The following is a 19,090-nucleotide window of genomic DNA, read 5'->3' as shown; positions in this document are numbered from 1 at the left end:
TTTAAAGGGATGAAACTCTATGATAAAATTATAAAACATTTGTCAGGATAGATGGCTGACGTGTTCAAAATGTTTGTTTTCATGGGGCCTTTAAATTTGATAAAAGTATGCTCAATAAGTAAATTGTTAAAAATGTATTTAATTCAGATTAAACTATTGTTTGCTGTATTTTCTGTTCATTGTATAATATTCAGCAGTCGGCCTATTATTGATTTGACTGCACTGGTGCCAAATTAACGGTTTTCTGCCGAGCTGCTTATAGCCTACATTTTAAGTAATTTAATAATTGACGATCTTCAGTTATTGAACTGAACTGAGCTTTGAAACAATCTGTATTGTATAAAGCGCTATAGAAAAAAGGGTGACTTGACTTGCACTGTATTTCTACATGTTGATGATATTCTCACTCAAACCTTAAATGCCACCACCTCTAAAGCACAGACTGACAACAAACAGATAGATACAGTGATAAAAAGATTAACTGTATCATCGTTGTTTGTTGAAACTGCTGAATGTGAATACGTTTAGCTTGAACTCTCGTCTCCTCAAACTTATATTTAAAGAATTTTACTCAGTCTACCTTTAAATCTCAAGGAAACAATGTGTTGAGCTCTTTTTTTTTTTTAGTAGAATAAAACAATATTATGTTGGCTAGTTCTTAACCAAGGAGCCACACACACGTTATTTTATTTATCAAGTCTCAAGTCTGATTTATTTATTAAACATCACATTCCTGTTCACCCAACATGTGTACACAATGTGTAAGGTTATCACTGCCCCCTTGTGGTTAACATCAGTCTAAGTTTGTTCATACTAAATTAATTGTCACTTTGCTTTTTATTGGATGATAACACATGCGATCATCATCCAAGACTTTCTAAAATTTGAAGCATGAAAACACGGAAAGCATGACAACTTGCAAGTGAACAATAAAAGATAACTTTATTATTACATAAGTGAGGTACTAACAAAACAACAATTAAATGGTCATAAATGCCAGAACAATCCATGAGGATTTCTAGTGACCAGCACTACAATTAAACAAACAATAGACAGTATGAACTGGCCTTGAAATGGAAGGTGAACATGATTAAAGCTACAAAGCCTATATAATTTTAGCTTGTTAAATTACGATTATAAAACCAATTCAGAACCTCATTAAAATAAACGCACAAACATCTGTTGCTCCTGTGAAAACACGTCACTCAACAGAATCCTGCAGAAAATTTATAGAAGTCCTGCTGTGACAAACACATGAGCCATGTGTTTGATATGCAACAAGAGCAGATACTATTCGTAAAGCTATGGTTATATTATTATAAATTAATATAAAACCATTTCTGTGCTTTACTGTTAATAACAAGACAAGTGAACAGTTACGAGCTGAGTGAAGTGGTTAGAACATTTTTTTATAGTATTAATTAATTTTCTTTACTGATGTTAAGAAATCCTAACAAAATTATTCCATTATATTTGGGCTCAGTACCCAATAGACGCCTACTGGTTTATGTAACTAGAACACTAATAAGACACCAGTACACATACATTTCATAAAAAGTTGACTGCTGGCTATACTGCGCAGATTTACACCGTAGTAAATCCACTTCCAGTAACTGCAAAGAGCAGAAATGTGATGTGAATGCATTCCAAAACGCATTGTTTCACGGGTCACTGCATTGCCCACACTGCATCTAAAGTCTCTTCTTGCCTGATATAATGTCATCATATAGTTGTGCAGTGAGGGGGGTGTAGGTTTTCTGCAAGGCGTCAAGAAAGTAGAGCGGCTGCTGGACTGCATCCGGACTGAAGCCCTGCTGTACCAGTCTTCCCTTCTGCTGCTTGAACGTATCTGTCACGTCTAAGGAAGTCTGCCGAGGACAAAAGCAGGAAAAGCACATAAAGACAAGGCAATGGTGCTGCGGAAAGAATGAATGTGCAATACATGAGCATACATGCAGGGTGCGGTTTCATCCAGGAACATGAGCAGTACTTTATACAGTGTCAAATAAATTTGACTTGAGTGGCCTGACATGTCAACTTCTGCTTTAACCACTGAGACAAACAGCAGAGTTCAGCAAAAGAACATCCCAGTGTGAGTGAGCGAGAGTAAGAATAAGAGTGAGAGTGTGAGAGAGAGAGAGAGATACCTGAACTCTTAGGAACCACGGCCATGCATATGGAGGAAGAGTGTGGAGCAGATGATCGTAGAGTCTCTCTCCATCCAATCCATGACCATCCTTCAGCACGACAGCGGCCATTCCTGCTCGACCCTCATATCCTGCCAGAAACATCAGCATTCATTTACATAAGTTCCAGTGACACAACACTGTTAGATGAAACCACTATACTTCTCACTCGAAACACTGGAATCTTATCGAATGTATAATTGGTGCTTTTTAAGTCCAAGTTTATGTAATAATTATTTTAAAACAATGAGAAATACAAGCAAGAGCATAATTTATAAACACTACACTCTTAAAAACCCCCCCAAAAAAACAAAAAGGTTCTATATGGCACCAAAAATGGTTCTTGGCTCGTAATCATAATTTTTTTTTAGAGTGTACAGAACTACAAGAACATCCTGTCTGTCTAATAAGTACTTTACTCCAGCAGTGATTAGACAAACCTGAGACTGAGATTATAGTCAACTCAAATCACCTGGTACAGTGACACCGTACACACTGACATCCAGCAGGAAGTCCAGACAGCCCAGCACTTCAGACACCTCAGTGGTAGAGACATTTTCTCCTTTCCACCTGCAAACCAACAAAGAGCATGATCGATGATGAGGTCTCAGTGTGTAAATAACATGCAGAGAGCCTTTCGTTTTCTACAAAAGGATTCTTAGGATATGAAAACGAAAGGCCTGTTCACACCATAAATATAAAAATAACAAGTAAAGTTCTAAAAAAAATGTTTTATATAAAAATAGCTATAACGGCACAGAGAAACTACATTGATCTTCTGTAAAGGCTAAGATGGAGACTAAATTATTGGTTTGTTTTTCTATTGATTAAAGGGGTCATAAATTGAGAAATCAACTTTTCATTCGGCCTTTGATATATAAAAGCTCATTGTGATATAAGAATATCCTGTAAGTTTCGGAGCTAAAAACTTCCTTGTTAGTCAAAGAAAAGCTTTTATTGACACCAGGCCCAGCAAACGCTCAATCTCAGAATGTGCCAGGCTGTGACGTCTGAGTGTAGTGAAACACCGCCTCAACAGAAGAAAAACGCCTGATTCTGTAGTCCCGCCCACCTACTCATGGAGCTAAACGGATCGCTCTACCGAGCAATAAACATGCTGAAGATAGCAAGATATTGCGCTGTGTCTGGTTGTAGAAGAACACAGTCGCTGCATAAGCTTCCTTCGGATTCTAATATTGGGAATGTGTGCTTCAACTTTTTTTTTAATGAATATCCAGCTCACAAGATAAGACATTGCACGTTTGTTCCTTCATTTCACCACGGATTCGTTTGTAAACAACAGACTGGATTTGCAGACAGGATAAGATTACGTGAATGAATGAATGAATGAAGCAACACACTAATGGGAGTAAAAATTTTTTTATACATGATAGTATTGCATTGTTACAGATCATTTGATATCTATTGATTACGTGTACATGTCTAACTAAAAACATAATTTACCATGCTGTCACAGGGCTCGCAAAGCCCAACGTCCCGGGGCTATGCGTTTTCCAGACGGGCTACCAATACGTATCATCTTAAAAAGTGAAATAACATTCCTTTCTTGATGTACGTTGTTCACTCTCTTGACTTGATATTTGAAGGAAAAATACAATTGCGGAAGTTTTGGCATGCGTGCTAGTGTGATGCACGGTTCGCAGTTATATCCACCGATCGGGGGCGGGCCAAGTAATATAAAAATAACATTCCAATTAATTGCGGGCGGATGAGAGAAATTGCGTTTGTTTGATAAAGACATTTTGCGAGCCCTAGCTGTGGGACGAATCATTCCGGTTGTCGTTTTCCTACACTCTTTCAAAACAATGAAACTCACGGGGGAGCCGAAGCTCATTAAATATGCAAAGCTTATCCAATCATAGCAGTGGGCGCTTACTTCCAAGTCTTCAGTGTGGCACGCCCATAAAAACCGAGCGTTCCATCCATGAGAGAGGCTCAAAACCAGGGTAGAAAATAGCTTATTACTTCTTTATGATATGTTTTTGAATGTAAAAAACATAATTAAAAAAAAAAAAGAGCCAGTTCATGACCCTTTTAAAACAGGATTTGGAACCACAAATCATTCATATTGTGAGAACAGTCAATCATGTCCCTACTTGTAATGGAGTAATTTCGCCTATACACAATGAGGAATTACTTTAATACTTTTTGCTCTATGAGTTCTGTGAGAAGAAAAGGGCTCCTTGTAAACCTAGCTAAACTATTAGTTAAGCTCAACGTCACTCTTTAGTTGTTTCAAGAGAATCCACGTCCCACTTCACTGGCTTTCAACCCTCATCAAATTCAAGACTTTGACATGAACCTTCAGTCCGGCCACTGGAACAGCAGCTGTGCTTTACTCACCCTCAAGCCATCCTAGGTGTATATGAATACAATCAGAGTTATATTAAAAAGTATCATGGCTTTTTTTCAAGCTTTATAATGGCAGTGAATGGCAGCCCAAAATTAAGCTCAAAAAGTGCATCCATCCATTATAAAAGTAATCCACACAGCTCCGGGGGTTTATAAAGGCCTTCTGAAGTGAATCAATGGGTTTGTAAAAGAAAAATATTCATATTTAAAACTTTATAAAGTAAAATATCTAGCTTCAGACCGCCTTCTGTACTCAACTTATGAAAAAAGCTTAACTGGCGTAACTATGACGTCGGACGTAGTGCAAGCGTTTTGAACTGCGAGAGGCGTTACACTTTCTGCGTTGAATACGGAAGGTGGTCTGGAGGAAGCTAGATATTTTACTTTATAAAGTTTTAAATATGTATATGTATTTTTCTTACACAAACCCATCATTTCACATCAGAAGGCCTTTATTAACGGGGGGGGGGGGGGGGGGGGTGATTACTTTTATAATGGATGGATGCACTTTGAGCTTCAAATTTTGGGCTGCCATTATAAAGCTTGGAAGAGCCAGGATATTTTTAATATAACTCAGATTGTATTAGTCGAAAGAAGAATGTCATATACACCTTGGATGGCTTCAGGGTGAGTCAAATCATGGGGTAAATTTCATTTTTGGGTGAACTATCCCTTTAAAGTTTCGCTTTCTCTGATCCTCTGTGGTCGCCAACCTCCACCCAATATGCTGAGACCCATAGAACTTTCCAGAAGCAGCTGAAGACAACTAACCCACAATTATAAATGAAGAAACCAACAACTATAAATGCAGAAACCTACTAGAACTCTCCTTTTCGGTTTTACACTGGCCTAAACTTGGCATTATGTTGGCTCTTATGACAGCTGGCTTGTGACACTTCTAATTTTGGCAAAAGCATAATAGATAAATGGGTAACACTTTATAATAACTACACGCTATGAAGAATTAGTTAAACATTAGCAAGTTAAAAGCTTTAATAGGCAGTTTATAAATACAGCTATAAATGCTTTATTCTTGATTTAGAAGCATGTCTATAATGTGTTTAATAATTGTATTTTCATACTTTATAAATAATCAATTTATCATTTCTAAATTACATTATTTACAAACCAGTTGTTTAGGATTTGTCAGTGGTTCATCAGATAATTTAGAAAGTGTAAGTAAAGGATTAATAAACGATTTAAATATACATTTATACATATTATTTAGACATATAGTAATAGTTACTCAGTGTGTTAATAAATGCTTTATTAACATGCATTTCCACTGTAATTCATGATTTATTCAGGTAGTTATAAAAATTTTAGTAGTCGTCAGTTAACTCTTTTTGTGAGCTCATCTAAAGTGAGGACTATTTATGCCTCGTAAAGCTTTTACAAATGAGATATAAAGGCTCAGTTCTCTTCTGCACTGCTGTTCTCTATAATGTTTTAAAGTTAGTACTGTTTTGACACTGTAACATTTTATTATATTACTATTGATTTATCTAAATTGTATTTGTTGTATTTTGGCACTTCAGTGTAATCCAGTGCAATCCACTGGTACATTTTTATGCAGCAATGTTTACACTTTACAGAAATTTATTTTATATCAGATTGCAGAGGCTTAGTTTCATTTGACTGCAGTTATGTTTTCTGGCATACAGGAATATTATTTTCTATGACATTGAAGAGGTTAAATTTTAAATGTATATTAAGTTACTAGTTGTACAGTCTCCATTTTTGCATTTTGGAATAAATATTTATATGTGCTATATTCCTCCTGTGTTCTGTTCAGAAGAGAATTGAGCCTTTAAATCTCATTTGTAAAAGAGAATTTTGACAAAAAGAGTTAACTGACGACTACTAAATGTTTTATAACTACCTGAATTAATCATGAATTACAGTGGAAATACATGTTAATAAAGCATTTATTAACACACTGAGTAACTATTACTATATGTCTAAATAAGATGTACAAATGTACATTTAAATAGTTTATTAATCCTTTACTTACACTTTCTAAATGATCTGATGAACCACTGACAACTACTAAATAACTGGTTTGTAAGTAATGTGATAATTTAGAAATGATAAATTGATCATTTATAAAGTATGAAAATACAATTATTAAACACATTATAGATATGTTACTAAATAAGGAATAAAGCATTTATAGCTGTATTTATAAACTGCCTATTAATGTATATTAATGCTTTATAAGTGATGAATTAACTATTTACTAATGCTTATAGCGTGTAGTTATTATAAAGCGTTACCGATAAATGTAAAGTCTCCATCAGTTATTTATTATTCTCCATCAGTTATTTATTATTTATTATATGTTTCTGTTATTATATGTTTATAAGTTTCTCTGTGAAGGTTCAGTTAATGTAAGAGCACTTAGAGCATTTCCTGTCTGGCACATCCTTTGGGATTTCCTGTCTGTGTTTGTAATTTTACTGCATGAAGGTTGTACTTTTGGGCAGATTCTTCAGAAGTCCCGCTAAGTTAGTCTTGGCCAGGGTTTAACTGCTCCTGTTCATACAGAATCTTATCAAAGATGATATGATGACTGGTGACCTCTTGGAGCTACAAGCCAGAATGAAATTGAATGCAAAGATTCCCCACAACATAGCCAAATTTGCAAGCATGAGGAAATACACAGTGAATTAAAGACCTGAATGTGTCTCCAATCCTGTCTTTGAAGTAGACAAAGTCTTTGTGGTCCTGAAGCATCAGATCTCCTGTGTTGAAATACACGTCTCCCATCTTAAAGACGTCCCTCAGCAGCTTCCGTTCTGACATGGCTTTATCACCCGCGTAGCCCAGGAAAGGGTTGGTGAACATGACCGGAGCCACCAGTAACCCTGCTTCCCCTGAAACCACATGAGTCTGGCCTGAGAATGACACGCGTGAGTGTCTGTGTCTGTCTGTCTGCGTCTGTCTGTCTGCGTCTGTCTGTCTGCGTCTGTCTGTCTGTCTGCGTCTGTCTGTCTGCGTCTGTCTGTGTGTCTGCGTCTGCGTCTGTCTGTGTCTGTGTGTGTGTCTGTCTGTCTGTGTCTGTCTGTCTGTGTCTGTCTGTGTGTACATACGCGGGTACGTACACACACCAATCAGGCATAACATTATGACCACTGACAGGTGAAGTGAATTACAGTGATTATTTCTATCACAGCCCCTTTTAGTGGGTGGGATATATTAGGCAGCAAGTGAACATTGTCCTCAAAGTTGATGTGTTAGAAGCAGGAAAAATGGGCAAGCGCAAGGATTTGAGCGAGTTTGACAAGGGCCAAATTGTGATGGCTAGACGGTTTGGTCAGAGCATCTCCAAAACTGCAGCTCTTGTGGGATGTGCCTGGTCTGCAGTGGTCAGTATCCAAAGTCCAGTCAGGGTGCCCATTCTGACCCCTGTCCACCGCCGAAAGCGCCAACAGTGGGCACGGAGCAACGAACTGGACCACGGAGCAATGGAAGAAGATCCATGGAGGCCCCACCTCGCAACATACAGGAAATTAAAGGATCTGCTGCTAATATCTTGGTGCCAGATACTACAGCATACCTTCAGGGGGTCTATTGGAGTCCTCGACGGGTCAGGGCTGTTTTGGCAGCAAAAGGGGGACCAACACAATATTAGGAAGGTCTGATGGGTGTAATATATATATTTCCAACACGGCAAAAACATGACACTGTCAGGTAAAGCATACATCAGTTTACATAAAGGTAGGGCTGGGCGATATATCGCATGACATTGTTAGGCGCATCTCGTCAGTAAAGCCGGTTCCTTGATTAGTAGTAAATCGCCATCACCTGCTTTCAGATAGAGCGGCATTTACTACACAGAGCTGTAGTTCACTGACAAGCTGAGCCATATCGCATTAATTATCACGGATGTATCGCCTGCGATAATTAATGCGATATGGCTCAGCTTGTCAGTGAACTACGGCTCTGTGTAGTAAATGCCGCTCTATCTGAAAGCAGGTGATGGCGATTTACTACTAATCAAGGAACCGGCTTTACTGACGAGATGCGCCTAACAATATCATGCGATATATCGCCCAGCCCTACATAAAAGATACCATTCGTAAGCGTAGGTGATCCAGTTTCCGAGTCACGTAGCAATATTCCAATTAATACAGTCCAACTGTGTGCTCTTAAGAGTTCCTGCCTCAAGTAGAATTCAAGTATCTTGGGGTCTTGTTCACGAGTGAGGGAAGGATGGAACGGGAGATTTACAGACGGATTGGTGCAGCTTCTGCAGTAATGCGGTCGATGTACCGGTCTGTCATGGTGAAGAAGGAGCTGAGCTGCAAGGCGAAGCTCTCAATTTACTGGTCGATCTACGTTCCTACTCTCATCCATGGTCATGAGCGAAAGGACAAGATCCTGGATACAGGCGGCCGAAATGAGCTTTCTCCGCAGGGTGGCTGGGCGCTCCCTTAGAGATAGGGTGAGAAGCTCGTCATCTCTTCCTGGATGCCTTCCCGGGGAGGTGTTCCAGGCACGTCCCAATGGTAGGAGACCCCAGGGAAGACCTAGGACATGCTGGAGGGATTATGTCTCCCAGCTGGCATGGGAACGCCTCAGTGTTCCCCCGATAGAGCTGGAGGAAGTGTCTAGGGAGAGGGAAGTCTGGGCGTCTCTGCTTAGATTGTTGCCCCCGCGACCCAGCCCCGGATAAGCGGAAGATGATGGATGGATGTGTGCTCTTAAAATGTGATAAATATTAACAATTAAAAATATAATGATCTCACCTTTACTCACTTTAATACAGTGTCCTGTGTCTGTCCGTATGGGTTCATATGTTTGTGGATCACATTTTAAAAATTCAAAAGGCAGACTGAGCTGAAATAAATCAGAGAAAAGATCTACATTACATCAGAAAGTACATTCAACTGCAATTCATCTTTGAACCTCATTTATTACACATCATTCAAACTCAGTGTTATTGGAGAGTTGGAAACTGACCTTATTAAAATAACTAGCTCGTCCAATTGGTCCAATTTCATCTGTGTAATTAACAAAGCCAATACTGGCCTCCGTTAAACCATAAGCTTCGCGAATTTGGATTTTTCCAAAACGTCTGACAAACTCCTTCCAAACATCTGCTCTAAGACCACTTCCTGCGGCGAGGCGGACATTATGAGCCGCTTCCTCTGCAGTCTGTGAACAATCAAATACAGCAAAATCTTAATGTCATCTACATCAACACAATGAAATCTTGTCTGACAAAATGTTAACTAGAAACAAAACCCCTAAAAACTTTAATACCTTTGGTTGATTGATTAAATATCGGCAGAGTTCTCCAATATACTGAAACACAGTAATATCATACTTCAGACAGTCCTTCCAAAACTGGCTGGCAGAGAACTTCCTCTTCAAAACACATGTTGCTCCTAAAATTCAATGCTCCATATTATGATAAGGATAACACTTTCCTAGATTAAAGCATGACTTGCAGGAACTGTTTATGTTTGTAAATGGATTTTTTTACAGGTCACTTACAATATTTATATGGAAGCCACATATAATGTGCAGAAAAACAGTTGTGATTTGTCACATCATTGTTTGGATGATCATACCGAGTTCGATGCAGCCGCCAATGCCGAGCAGCGATGCAGACATGTGGTAGAGGGGCAGCGTCAGATAGACTTTATCACTGGCAAGAGCGCCACACAAACGGAGGAAGGCCATACACATCACAGCTTTGATGTGACTGATTCGAGCAGCTTTCGGCAGTCCTGAGAACGAAAGTAAGACAACAGAGACCGTCAGTACAACAGAAGAGCCTGCTGCACAAAGATTGTGACCGTTAGAAATTCCCACGTTTTAGCAGACGTGTAGTGAACATTATGACCTACTCCGCTTAGAAATGAACCACTCCACACCTTGAATAGAATAGAATATTCCAGTATTTTTCTGGATTTCTGATTTAACTCCTTTGGTTCTTTTGATAAATCACTGACTGTTTGTATGTTTTGTGACAGCTGAGCATGAGTTCCTAAGTAGTGAAGCTGCCCACTGTTCTAAAGAAAAATCCTCCAGGTCCTGCAGATTATTTGGTTTTCCAGCATCTTTTTCCACATTTGAGCGATTCTCAACAGTGGCTATATGATGCTGAAATCCATCTTTTCACAAAATCTGTCAAACTGGTTTGCAAACAGGTCTGAAATGGTTTGCGATTCTGTTTGATTCATTAGGACTGCTTATGCACGCACTGAATTGTTTGCAGCGGTTTCTTAAACTGAAATAGTAATGGGGTATTTTAGAAGACAGAAAACAAAAAGAAAGCTGGATGAGGTTGATACACTATATTGCCAAAAGTATTGGGGCACCCCTCCAAATGAATGAATTCAGGTGTTCCAATCACTTCCATGGCCAAAGGTGTATAAAATCAAGCACCTAGGCATGCAGACTGCTTCTACAAACATTTGTGAAAGAATGGGTCACTCTCAGGAGCTCAGTGAATTCATGCGTGGTACCTTGATAGGTTGCCACCTGTGCGATAAGTCCATTCGTGAAATTTCCTCACTACTAAATATTCCACGGTCAACTGTTAGTGGTATTATAACAAAGTGGAATCAACTGGGAACAACAGCAACTCAGCCACGAAGTGGTGGGCCACGTAAAAAAAAAGAAGAAAAAAAAACAGAGCGGGGTCAGTGCATGCTGAGGCACACAGTGTGCAGAAGTCGCCAGCTTTCTGCAGAGTCAACAGCTACAGACCTCCAAACTTCGTGAGGCCTTCAGATTAGCTCAAGAACAGTGCGTAGAGAGCTTTATGGAATGGGTTTCCATGGCCGAGCAGCTGCATCCAAGCCTTACATCAAGTGCAATGCAAAGCGTTGGATGCAGTGGTGTAAAGCACACAGTGGAGCAGTGGAGACGTGTTCTCGGGAGTGATGAATCACGCTTCTGTCTGGAAATTCGATGGACGAGTCTGGGTTTGTCGGTGGTCAGGAGAACGGTCCTTGCCTCACTGCATTGTGCCAAGTGTAAAGTTTGGTGGAGGGGGATTATGGTGTGGAGTTGTTTTTCAGGGGTTGGGCTTGGCCCCTTAGTTCCAGTGAAAGGAACTCTTAATGCTTCAGCATACCAAGACATTTTGGACAATTTCATGCTCCCAACTTTGTGAGAGAACAGTTTGGGGATGGCCCCTTCCTGTTCCAACATGACTGCGCACCGGTGCACAAAGCAAGGTCCATAAAGACATGGATGAGCAAGTTTGGTGTGGAGGAACTTGACTGGCCTCAACCCGATAGAACACCTTTGGGATGAATTAGAGTGGAGACTGCGAGCCAGGCCTTCTAGTCCAACATCAGTGCCTGACCTCACAAATGCGCTTCTAAGAATGGTCAAAAACCTTGTGGAAAGCCTTCCCAGAAGAGCTGAAGATGTTATAGCTGCCAGGGTGGGCCAGCTCCATATTAAACCCTACGGATTAAGAATGGGATGTCATTAAAGTTCATGTGCACATAAAGGCAGGCGCCCCAAAACCGTAGGAAATAAAACTTGCGAATGTCTTCGACAAGGCAGCTCTTTATTGCGTGTGTATTTAAAAATATCAAAATATGGCCACACTTTTGATGGTGGCATGGCTGTGCCTGATGAAAGGCTAGAAACCTCTCTGCTGCCATCTTGAAATGTTAGAGTTTAACAAACAGCTGTTAGTGCTTTGTGTATGTACTGTACCTGTAGTGCCAGATGTGAAGATAAACAAGAAGTTGGACATGAGGTTTGGCTGAGGTGCGTCAACCACAGGCTTCTCTGACGAGGCTGATTCCAGCTTGTCCAGCAGCGTCCTGACATTCTTCTGTGAGGAGCTCTCTGCTGCCACCCAAACATCAATCCCAGTGTCTGTCAGCATCAGCAGCACCTCGTCCAGAGACTTCAAGTCTGCAAGCACAGAACAAGTTCATGTCATTATGTGGCTGCAGGAGTAAAGAGATCTATATTAAAGTCATCAAAATGCATGACTACAGACGTAAAATGTACATAAAAGAATTTTAAATATTTTAACAATTAAATAAAAGTTTTGGTCTGCTACGTAAAAATGTTATGAAGCTCTTATAAAAGTGTCTTGGCTGATGCAGCATTTTTTTTTTTTTTGTGCGCTTATATTCTCAATAATTACCAACACAAATCCAAATTATGGTAAATTCACATACTGAATTGAATTGATGAGAGAGTGTGTGCCGTAAAAACACCCAGAATAATTCAGCCTACTTTTCAAATGTCAAATCTCGCTTTAAAATCGACAAAACATTTATTTAAACAATACTAGACTAATAGCCTTCATTTTGTTTGTTTGTTTGGGTTTGCTTGTTTTGTAACAATGTTGTCAGGCCAGATGCTTTGTCAAAAACAAATGATTTGGTCAAACTTTTCTTGTTGTTTTAACATAAAAAGAAAATGTATTGTAAAGTGTATCTTAGGTTTGATAAGATGTTCAATAAAAACACTGAGAAAAAAAATTCTGAGTTGTTTGTAAATTGCTTTCAAATTATACAACAAAATAAACAACCAAAAGAAATAGCGTGAAGGCTAGCATGACATAAAATGAGTAGTAAAGGAATCCTGTGCTTCTTCACATTCTCTCAAGATCAATTTACATGTTCATCTTCACTTTTGCTAGATGGGAAGTTGGCCAACGATGGCAGCGACTGAGGGGGAGAAGTCTCTCGATCTCTCATGTATTAGCAGAATATTGCATAGTTGCATAGCGTGATAATAATATACAGTCAGTTGGGTTGATTATACCTGAGCGTCGCGATATTGTCGGGCTTGTGACGCTTACCTGAGCCAATGACGAGAGCTTTAGCAGCACAGCTGTGCAAACAGTGCTGCAGAGACTGAGATTTGATGTTAAAGTTGAGAAACGCGACCTCACAGCCCAGTTTACAGAGTCCGAACCAAACGCAGATGAAATCCGCCTCATTATTCATCAGAAGCGCCACAACATCTCCATGTTTCAGACCACAGTGAGATTTCAACACGTTTGCGAATCTGTTACTCCGCGCTTCCACGTCTCTGTACGTGAGAATCCGCTCTTCGAATACAATGAAAGGTTTCTCCGGGATGTTTCTGGCTTGAAGCTCAAAGCACTGGAGATATGTGACAACTCCACGCTTCATCCTCGCCATCATCGCCCTCCCCACGCGCCGAACTTTCACGTAATACAGCAAGTCATACCAAAAGTAAGGGTAAAACTTCCTCTGAATAACCAAAAGAGTGACGATCCCGACAGCCAGGGTGCTGATGGCCCAACTCATCATGACTTGTTGGTGTGTAACTCACACACTGACGAGAACCGTTTGTGTTGAGCTGCTGGAATCTTCACCCCATATTTAAATACCCTCAGACGCTACTGCGCACGCGCAAGACTGGCTTTTCAACCTCAATCCCATTGAACCATTCATTATATAATCATTATCATGAAACAAGTAGCAACACTACGCCCAGCGAGTACAGGGAGCAGGAAATTCACTTCTCTCCTACTTCAAACCATCATACTGAAACAAATGTGCAAATATCCCCAGGAAGTTTATGAAGGTTGGTTTAAATCCAAACCTCTCATAATCTAATAAACTGCCCAAAAGTGCTGTCCAGGGCATCGATCTCAGTTGTGAGACTGCAGTCCTAAACTAACACATATATTTTACTTTCTTTTTATGATGGATGCAAACATGGATTAATATATACTAATAATATATAAAATACTCTCTCTATATAAAAGTATAAAATTAGGTTATTGAATAATTCATCATAACCACGATACACTCTATATGCACAAACAATATTTTTGTATATAAATCATAAGTGCATTGTCAATGTATTACTTTGTTTTAGGGTAACAATTCAGTTAACATTTATTAAATTGTGGTAATTTTTTTAAAGGTTTGACAAATTTGTAAATTACACTACTGGTCAAAACAAGTTGTAATATTTATGAAACTCTTCTGGCTGCATTTATTTAATCTAAAATACAGGAAAACAGTTCATGAACAGCATTTATTTGACATAGAAATCTTTTGTAACATTTCTTTATTGTCATTTTTTGCTAAATTTAATGCATCCTTGCTGAATAAAAGTATAATTTTTTATCACACTTACCCAAAACTTTTGAATGGTAGTTCATCGCGATTTCCACAACATTTTGAACATTTGAACATTTGTTTTCAACACTGATAATAATCAGAAATGTTTCTTGAGCATCAAATCATGCTGAAAGTGATGCTAAAAATTCAGCTTTGAACACAGAAAATTACAGTTTTCATATAGGCCTATTCACATAAAAATAAGTTATTTTAGTTTGGAATATTTCATTGTATTAGGCTACTGTTTTCACTGTGTTTTTGATCAAATAAATGCAGCCTTGGTGAGCAAAAGAGACTTCTTCTTTGCTTTCAGTTAAAACAGCTCAAATATAGGCTACATTTTAGTCTGGGACTAGCTTTGTCTGTGAAACCGGGGGTAGAAAATCTTAACTTTTGTCAGTTAGTGTGTTAGTCAATACTAGTCGCAGTCTTTTCTGTTGAAATAACAGCGAAAATAATGAAGACACCCACATGATGGCGCTAAACTTCAAGAGGAACTCTATTTTGAACGATTTCATAGACACGTTTTCCTCAGTGACATCAGATGCCTTATCAGTGTGACTTCAAACGAGTCTTATTATGAAATATACCAGCATAGTTTGCTTATGATGTTTGGAGAGTCGTGTACAATAATTATGTTACAACGTTTTCCTGTTCTTACAGTTTGCCTAAATTTACAAACATGACGTCCACAGAGAAGCGTTGCCTCTCCTTCTGTCGAATGAATCAAAGAACAGGGTCACTGTTGCATTCACAGCATCACACTGTCATTTGCATGATAACAATCTGCAGTTTCTTGGGCCAGTGTAACACAAAACCTATGGATGCGAACAAAATGCCTTTCATCCAAGGACTGAATGGTCCAAAGTAATACACAGACTAACACAAAGAGGAAACTCAATCAGAAAACTGATGTCATGAATGGTGTCCATGAATGAGCCGATCCAGTATTGAGTAGGCCTACATTAATATTTTACTCAAATCTAAAGCTTCCCCAGTACAGAGGGGAAGAAGTAGCTAGGCTGTAGAAAGTAGCCTACATTCGCCATAATCTAATTTAAATCAAACATTAAATGCAAATGTAAATGTAAACAGTCCCGTCCAATGCATATTAAACAGAAACATGAATAAAATGTGAAACTGCTGTTAAAAATACTACTAATGGTTTATTTCAAAGACATTCACTTTGCATGCTGTGTATCGGATGTGATCATATACTGTAAAAAAAAAAAAAGAGGATGTGACAAATGTGACTTTACAAAAGTCACGTGTTTGGCTCTACATGCGCTCTGCCTTTGTAGGCTACTGAGCGGACACATTCCACAATACTGAATGAAGTTCACAAACATCCGCGCGTTCGCTCTTATGGGCGTGGCACCATGGATATGCGTTGCACTACTAAACTATGCGGCACGCCCTGTTACTATGGTAACTCCTATGACAGATAGTAAGCTTGATAATCAGGGCCGAGCGCGTGGCCCAAGCGACACGCCCACCAACGACAGCGGTTGTACAACAACCGTCACGTGACACACTGAACGTTGCATAAATTAGGATGACAGTGCTGTGCAGCGTTTTATAACATCCATTAAACAACCCAACCTGAACTAGTTTAACAATGTTAACGGTTTGACAGCTTTGACCGAGTCTGTTCGCGTTAGGTTTATTTGTCAGATATGTTGTCATGGATCGCGGCTCTGCTGACGGGAATCCTCTCCGCGCATCTCGCGCAGCGCTTGTGTTTTCCATACTTCTGGAAAGACGCCCTGTATTTAATGAAAGTCATACGCTACGGAGCGCGTCTGGAAATCTACAAAATAACCTCACAAATCGTGACGGTCATAGACAGGTTTGTTCAACAAGCCCAGCGGATTCCTGAAAAACCCTTTGTGATTTATGAAGGAGTTACATACACCTATGGAGAGCTCGAGGAGCGCAGCAACAGGGTCGCGCGCGTCTTTGAAGACGCGGTGAATAAAGGAGACACTGTCGCACTCCTCATGAGCAACGAGCCCGATTTCATCGCGCTCTGGTTCGGGTTTTGTAAACTGGGTTGTGCCGTGGCGTTTCTCAACACGAACATCAAACCCAGATCACTGCTACACTGCTTGAACTGCTGTGGGGCCGAACTACTGGTAGTCGGAGCAGGTAAGCTGATTTCTGACAGGGAGAACAGTTTACAACCACACAACAATACTCCAAAATACGTGTTAATTCTGTAATCGAACGAAATGACTAGCCCCCAGTTTCACAGACAAGGCTTAAGCTAGTCCTAGACTAAAATGCGTTTGAGCTGTTTTAACTCAAGGCAACTTGCACTGACAATCTTAAAATATGCAATGTCATTGTTTTGTACGTTTATAAAAGCTACTTAAATGCTCTAATGGAACTAAGCCCTAATCCTGGCTTAGTCTCATTGTTTTTGTACGTTTATAAAAGCTACTGAAATGCTCTAATTGAACTAGGCCCTAATCCTGGCTTAGTCTATCCCTGTCTGTGAAACCAGGCCTAGATCTCTTATAATTAAAACAGGGGAAAGACCATTTTAGTACAAGGCATTAAACAGGCTGTTTTAAATTGGCAAATAAAATCTTATCTGAAAGAATGAATGTCACCCACCCCAGATGACTGACAGTAAGTAAATAAGTATATGTAGTTAATTATTATTACTCACTACCTAAATATAATTAGGCCTACACTGCAACACGGACAACTTAAGATAAAGTGTAACCATGTTATACTATTTAAAAGTATAGCCTACAATGTATAAAGTAAAACGATAAAGGTAAATTTATCTATAAATAGGTAAGTGTTTATCATGTATAATATTGTGTCATATCATTGATAATAGTGATTGTTCTTGTAGATCTTCTAGATACTTTAGAGGACATTCTTCCTAGTCTCCAGGAGGACAGTATCACAGTGTGGTGTATGAGTCGAGCAAGCTCTCGTCCTGACGTTCACAGCCTGCTGGATAAGATTGAGAAAGCTTCACAGGAGCCAATCCCAGCTGAGCGCCGCTCCGTCACCTGTCTCAAAACCCCCACACTCTACATCTTCACTTCAGGCACAACTGGTATGTGATGCGTTTCTCTTCATCTCAGTGGATTAGAGTGTGTCAGACATTTCTGTTCTACAACCCTGCTTTTCAGGAGAGCCCAAAGACCCTGATGAACAGGTTCAGCGTTTGATTACTGGTGAAGGGTCGAGCGCCCATGGCCCTGGGGTTAGACAGAAGTAGTCCTGCTTGAACAAAAAAACGAATGTATTTTTGTACTGTATATTCTCTCTAATCTCTGATAATTAATAGCTTGCTTGATATTACAATTCTGGCCTAAACTGGTAAGCTGTTAAATATTTTCATGTTATGGCCAATAAATAGCCAATAGTAGAACCCTATTCTGTTAAATAAACAGTCATTTTAAATGCTAAGTGAATTTACCCATAACATAATTATAATGAACAAAATGTATAATTAAATTATTATTATTGATATTAAATTATTAATAGTGTTTTTAAAGATTGATTTTAAATGAGCATTAGATGACAGCAAAGGCGATGTAAATGTAAACATGATGCAAATGTGTACAGAATTAAATATCCAATATCCCTAGTGACTCTGGGAAATCTATGGCTTTAGTCCTATTAGATCTGAGTTCTGCATTTGGTTTGGTCAACTATGAGGTCCTGTTGACCCTTTTGGAGATGCCAGTGGGCCTTTGTGGCACGGTGGTTCTGATCCTATTTGACCAACAGGTGGTTCACTGTTCGTGTAGGTCATCACTCCTCCGAATATAAGATGGCCCTGATTATAAGACCCCCCCTCTTGGAAAAAGGCTTTTTGATAAAGAAAATGCTTTTATTTCAAAATAATTTTGATGCTGCATATTTTTCATATTTTATTTTTGTATTGAAAATATAGTAAATACTGGTAAAATGTGCAAACAATCACTTTTAAAAATATAATTTTTTTGGCATATCATAAAAATAACCTGTAGCCCATCTGAATTATTTAACAATTAGGTTATCCATCTCATAATGATTTGTATCTGATGTATTTCTTGGCACACTCGTTTTACTCGTATTTTGTGCCACCTATTGTTGCGGGTGTATTATTGACATGTAAAAGTGTAGACCCTAAATATAAGACAAACCCATTCTTTCAGATGTATTTCTAAGAAAAAAACTTCGAAAAAATACGGTATACCTCTTAATTGTGGAGTCCCACAGGAATCAATCCTCAGGCCGGTGTTGTTTTCCCTGTATATGCTCTATTTGGTTTCCATTTTTAATAAGTACAGAGTAGTGCTTTCACCTACACGCTGATGATACTGTAAAATCAACGTAAAGTCATCTGTTATTCTTTCGTGTTCAAAGTATTTATTATTCTAAACAGTACCAGATTAGGGTTCTTCAGCTTGTAACAATAGCAGAACC

The 19,090-nt window shown here is 39.1% G+C and overlaps 2 protein-coding genes across 2 annotated transcripts in view; one reads left to right on the top strand and one right to left on the bottom strand.

Moving 5' to 3' along the window:
- Positions 1-692: 692 nt before the first annotated feature.
- LOC307118579 (long-chain fatty acid transport protein 6) lies at positions 693-13,927 on the bottom strand. Its single transcript, XM_079804235.1, has 10 exons — positions 13,354-13,927; positions 12,249-12,452; positions 10,139-10,297; positions 9,828-9,952; positions 9,525-9,719; positions 9,311-9,401; positions 7,237-7,435; positions 2,659-2,756; positions 2,148-2,278; positions 693-1,868 (listed from the first exon to the last, which is right to left on the bottom strand). Exons 1-10 carry the CDS (start codon positions 13,829-13,831, stop codon positions 1,692-1,694), a joined length of 1,857 nt encoding a protein of 618 aa, XP_079660361.1. The 5' UTR covers positions 13,832-13,927; the 3' UTR covers positions 693-1,691.
- Positions 13,928-16,184: 2,257 nt separating this feature from the next.
- The window catches only part of slc27a6 (solute carrier family 27 member 6), a 36,566-nt gene continuing 33,660 nt past the window's right edge, over positions 16,185-19,090 (top strand). The window contains exons 1-2 of the mRNA XM_079804158.1: positions 16,185-16,801; positions 17,520-17,729. Of these exons, the coding sequence (XP_079660284.1) occupies positions 16,330-16,801; positions 17,520-17,729 (682 nt within the window). The 5' untranslated portion in view covers positions 16,185-16,329. The remainder of the gene's footprint in view (positions 16,802-17,519; positions 17,730-19,090) is intronic.

Source organism: Gobio gobio, assembly GCF_949357685.1.
Source record: "Gobio gobio genome assembly, chromosome: 22".
Classification (NCBI taxonomy): Eukaryota; Metazoa; Chordata; class Actinopteri; order Cypriniformes; family Gobionidae; genus Gobio; species Gobio gobio.
This window is presented reverse-complemented; position numbering and strand designations above follow the sequence as displayed.

What these genes read in the sequence shown, in the direction of transcription:
- LOC307118579 (XM_079804235.1), bottom strand. Translation starts at nt 13,831, where the DNA reads ATGATGAGTTGGGCCATCAGCACCCTGGCTGTCGGGATCGTCACTCTT. An exon ending in AGCTCTCGTCATTGGCTCAG is followed by an intron (nt 12,453 to 13,353) that starts GTAAGCGTCACA and finishes CTGTGCTTGCAG; the next exon opens with ACTTGAAGTCTCTGGACGAG. An exon ending in TGGCGGCTGCATCGAACTCG is followed by an intron (nt 9,953 to 10,138) that starts GTATGATCATCC and finishes ATTGAATTTTAG; the next exon opens with GAGCAACATGTGTTTTGAAG.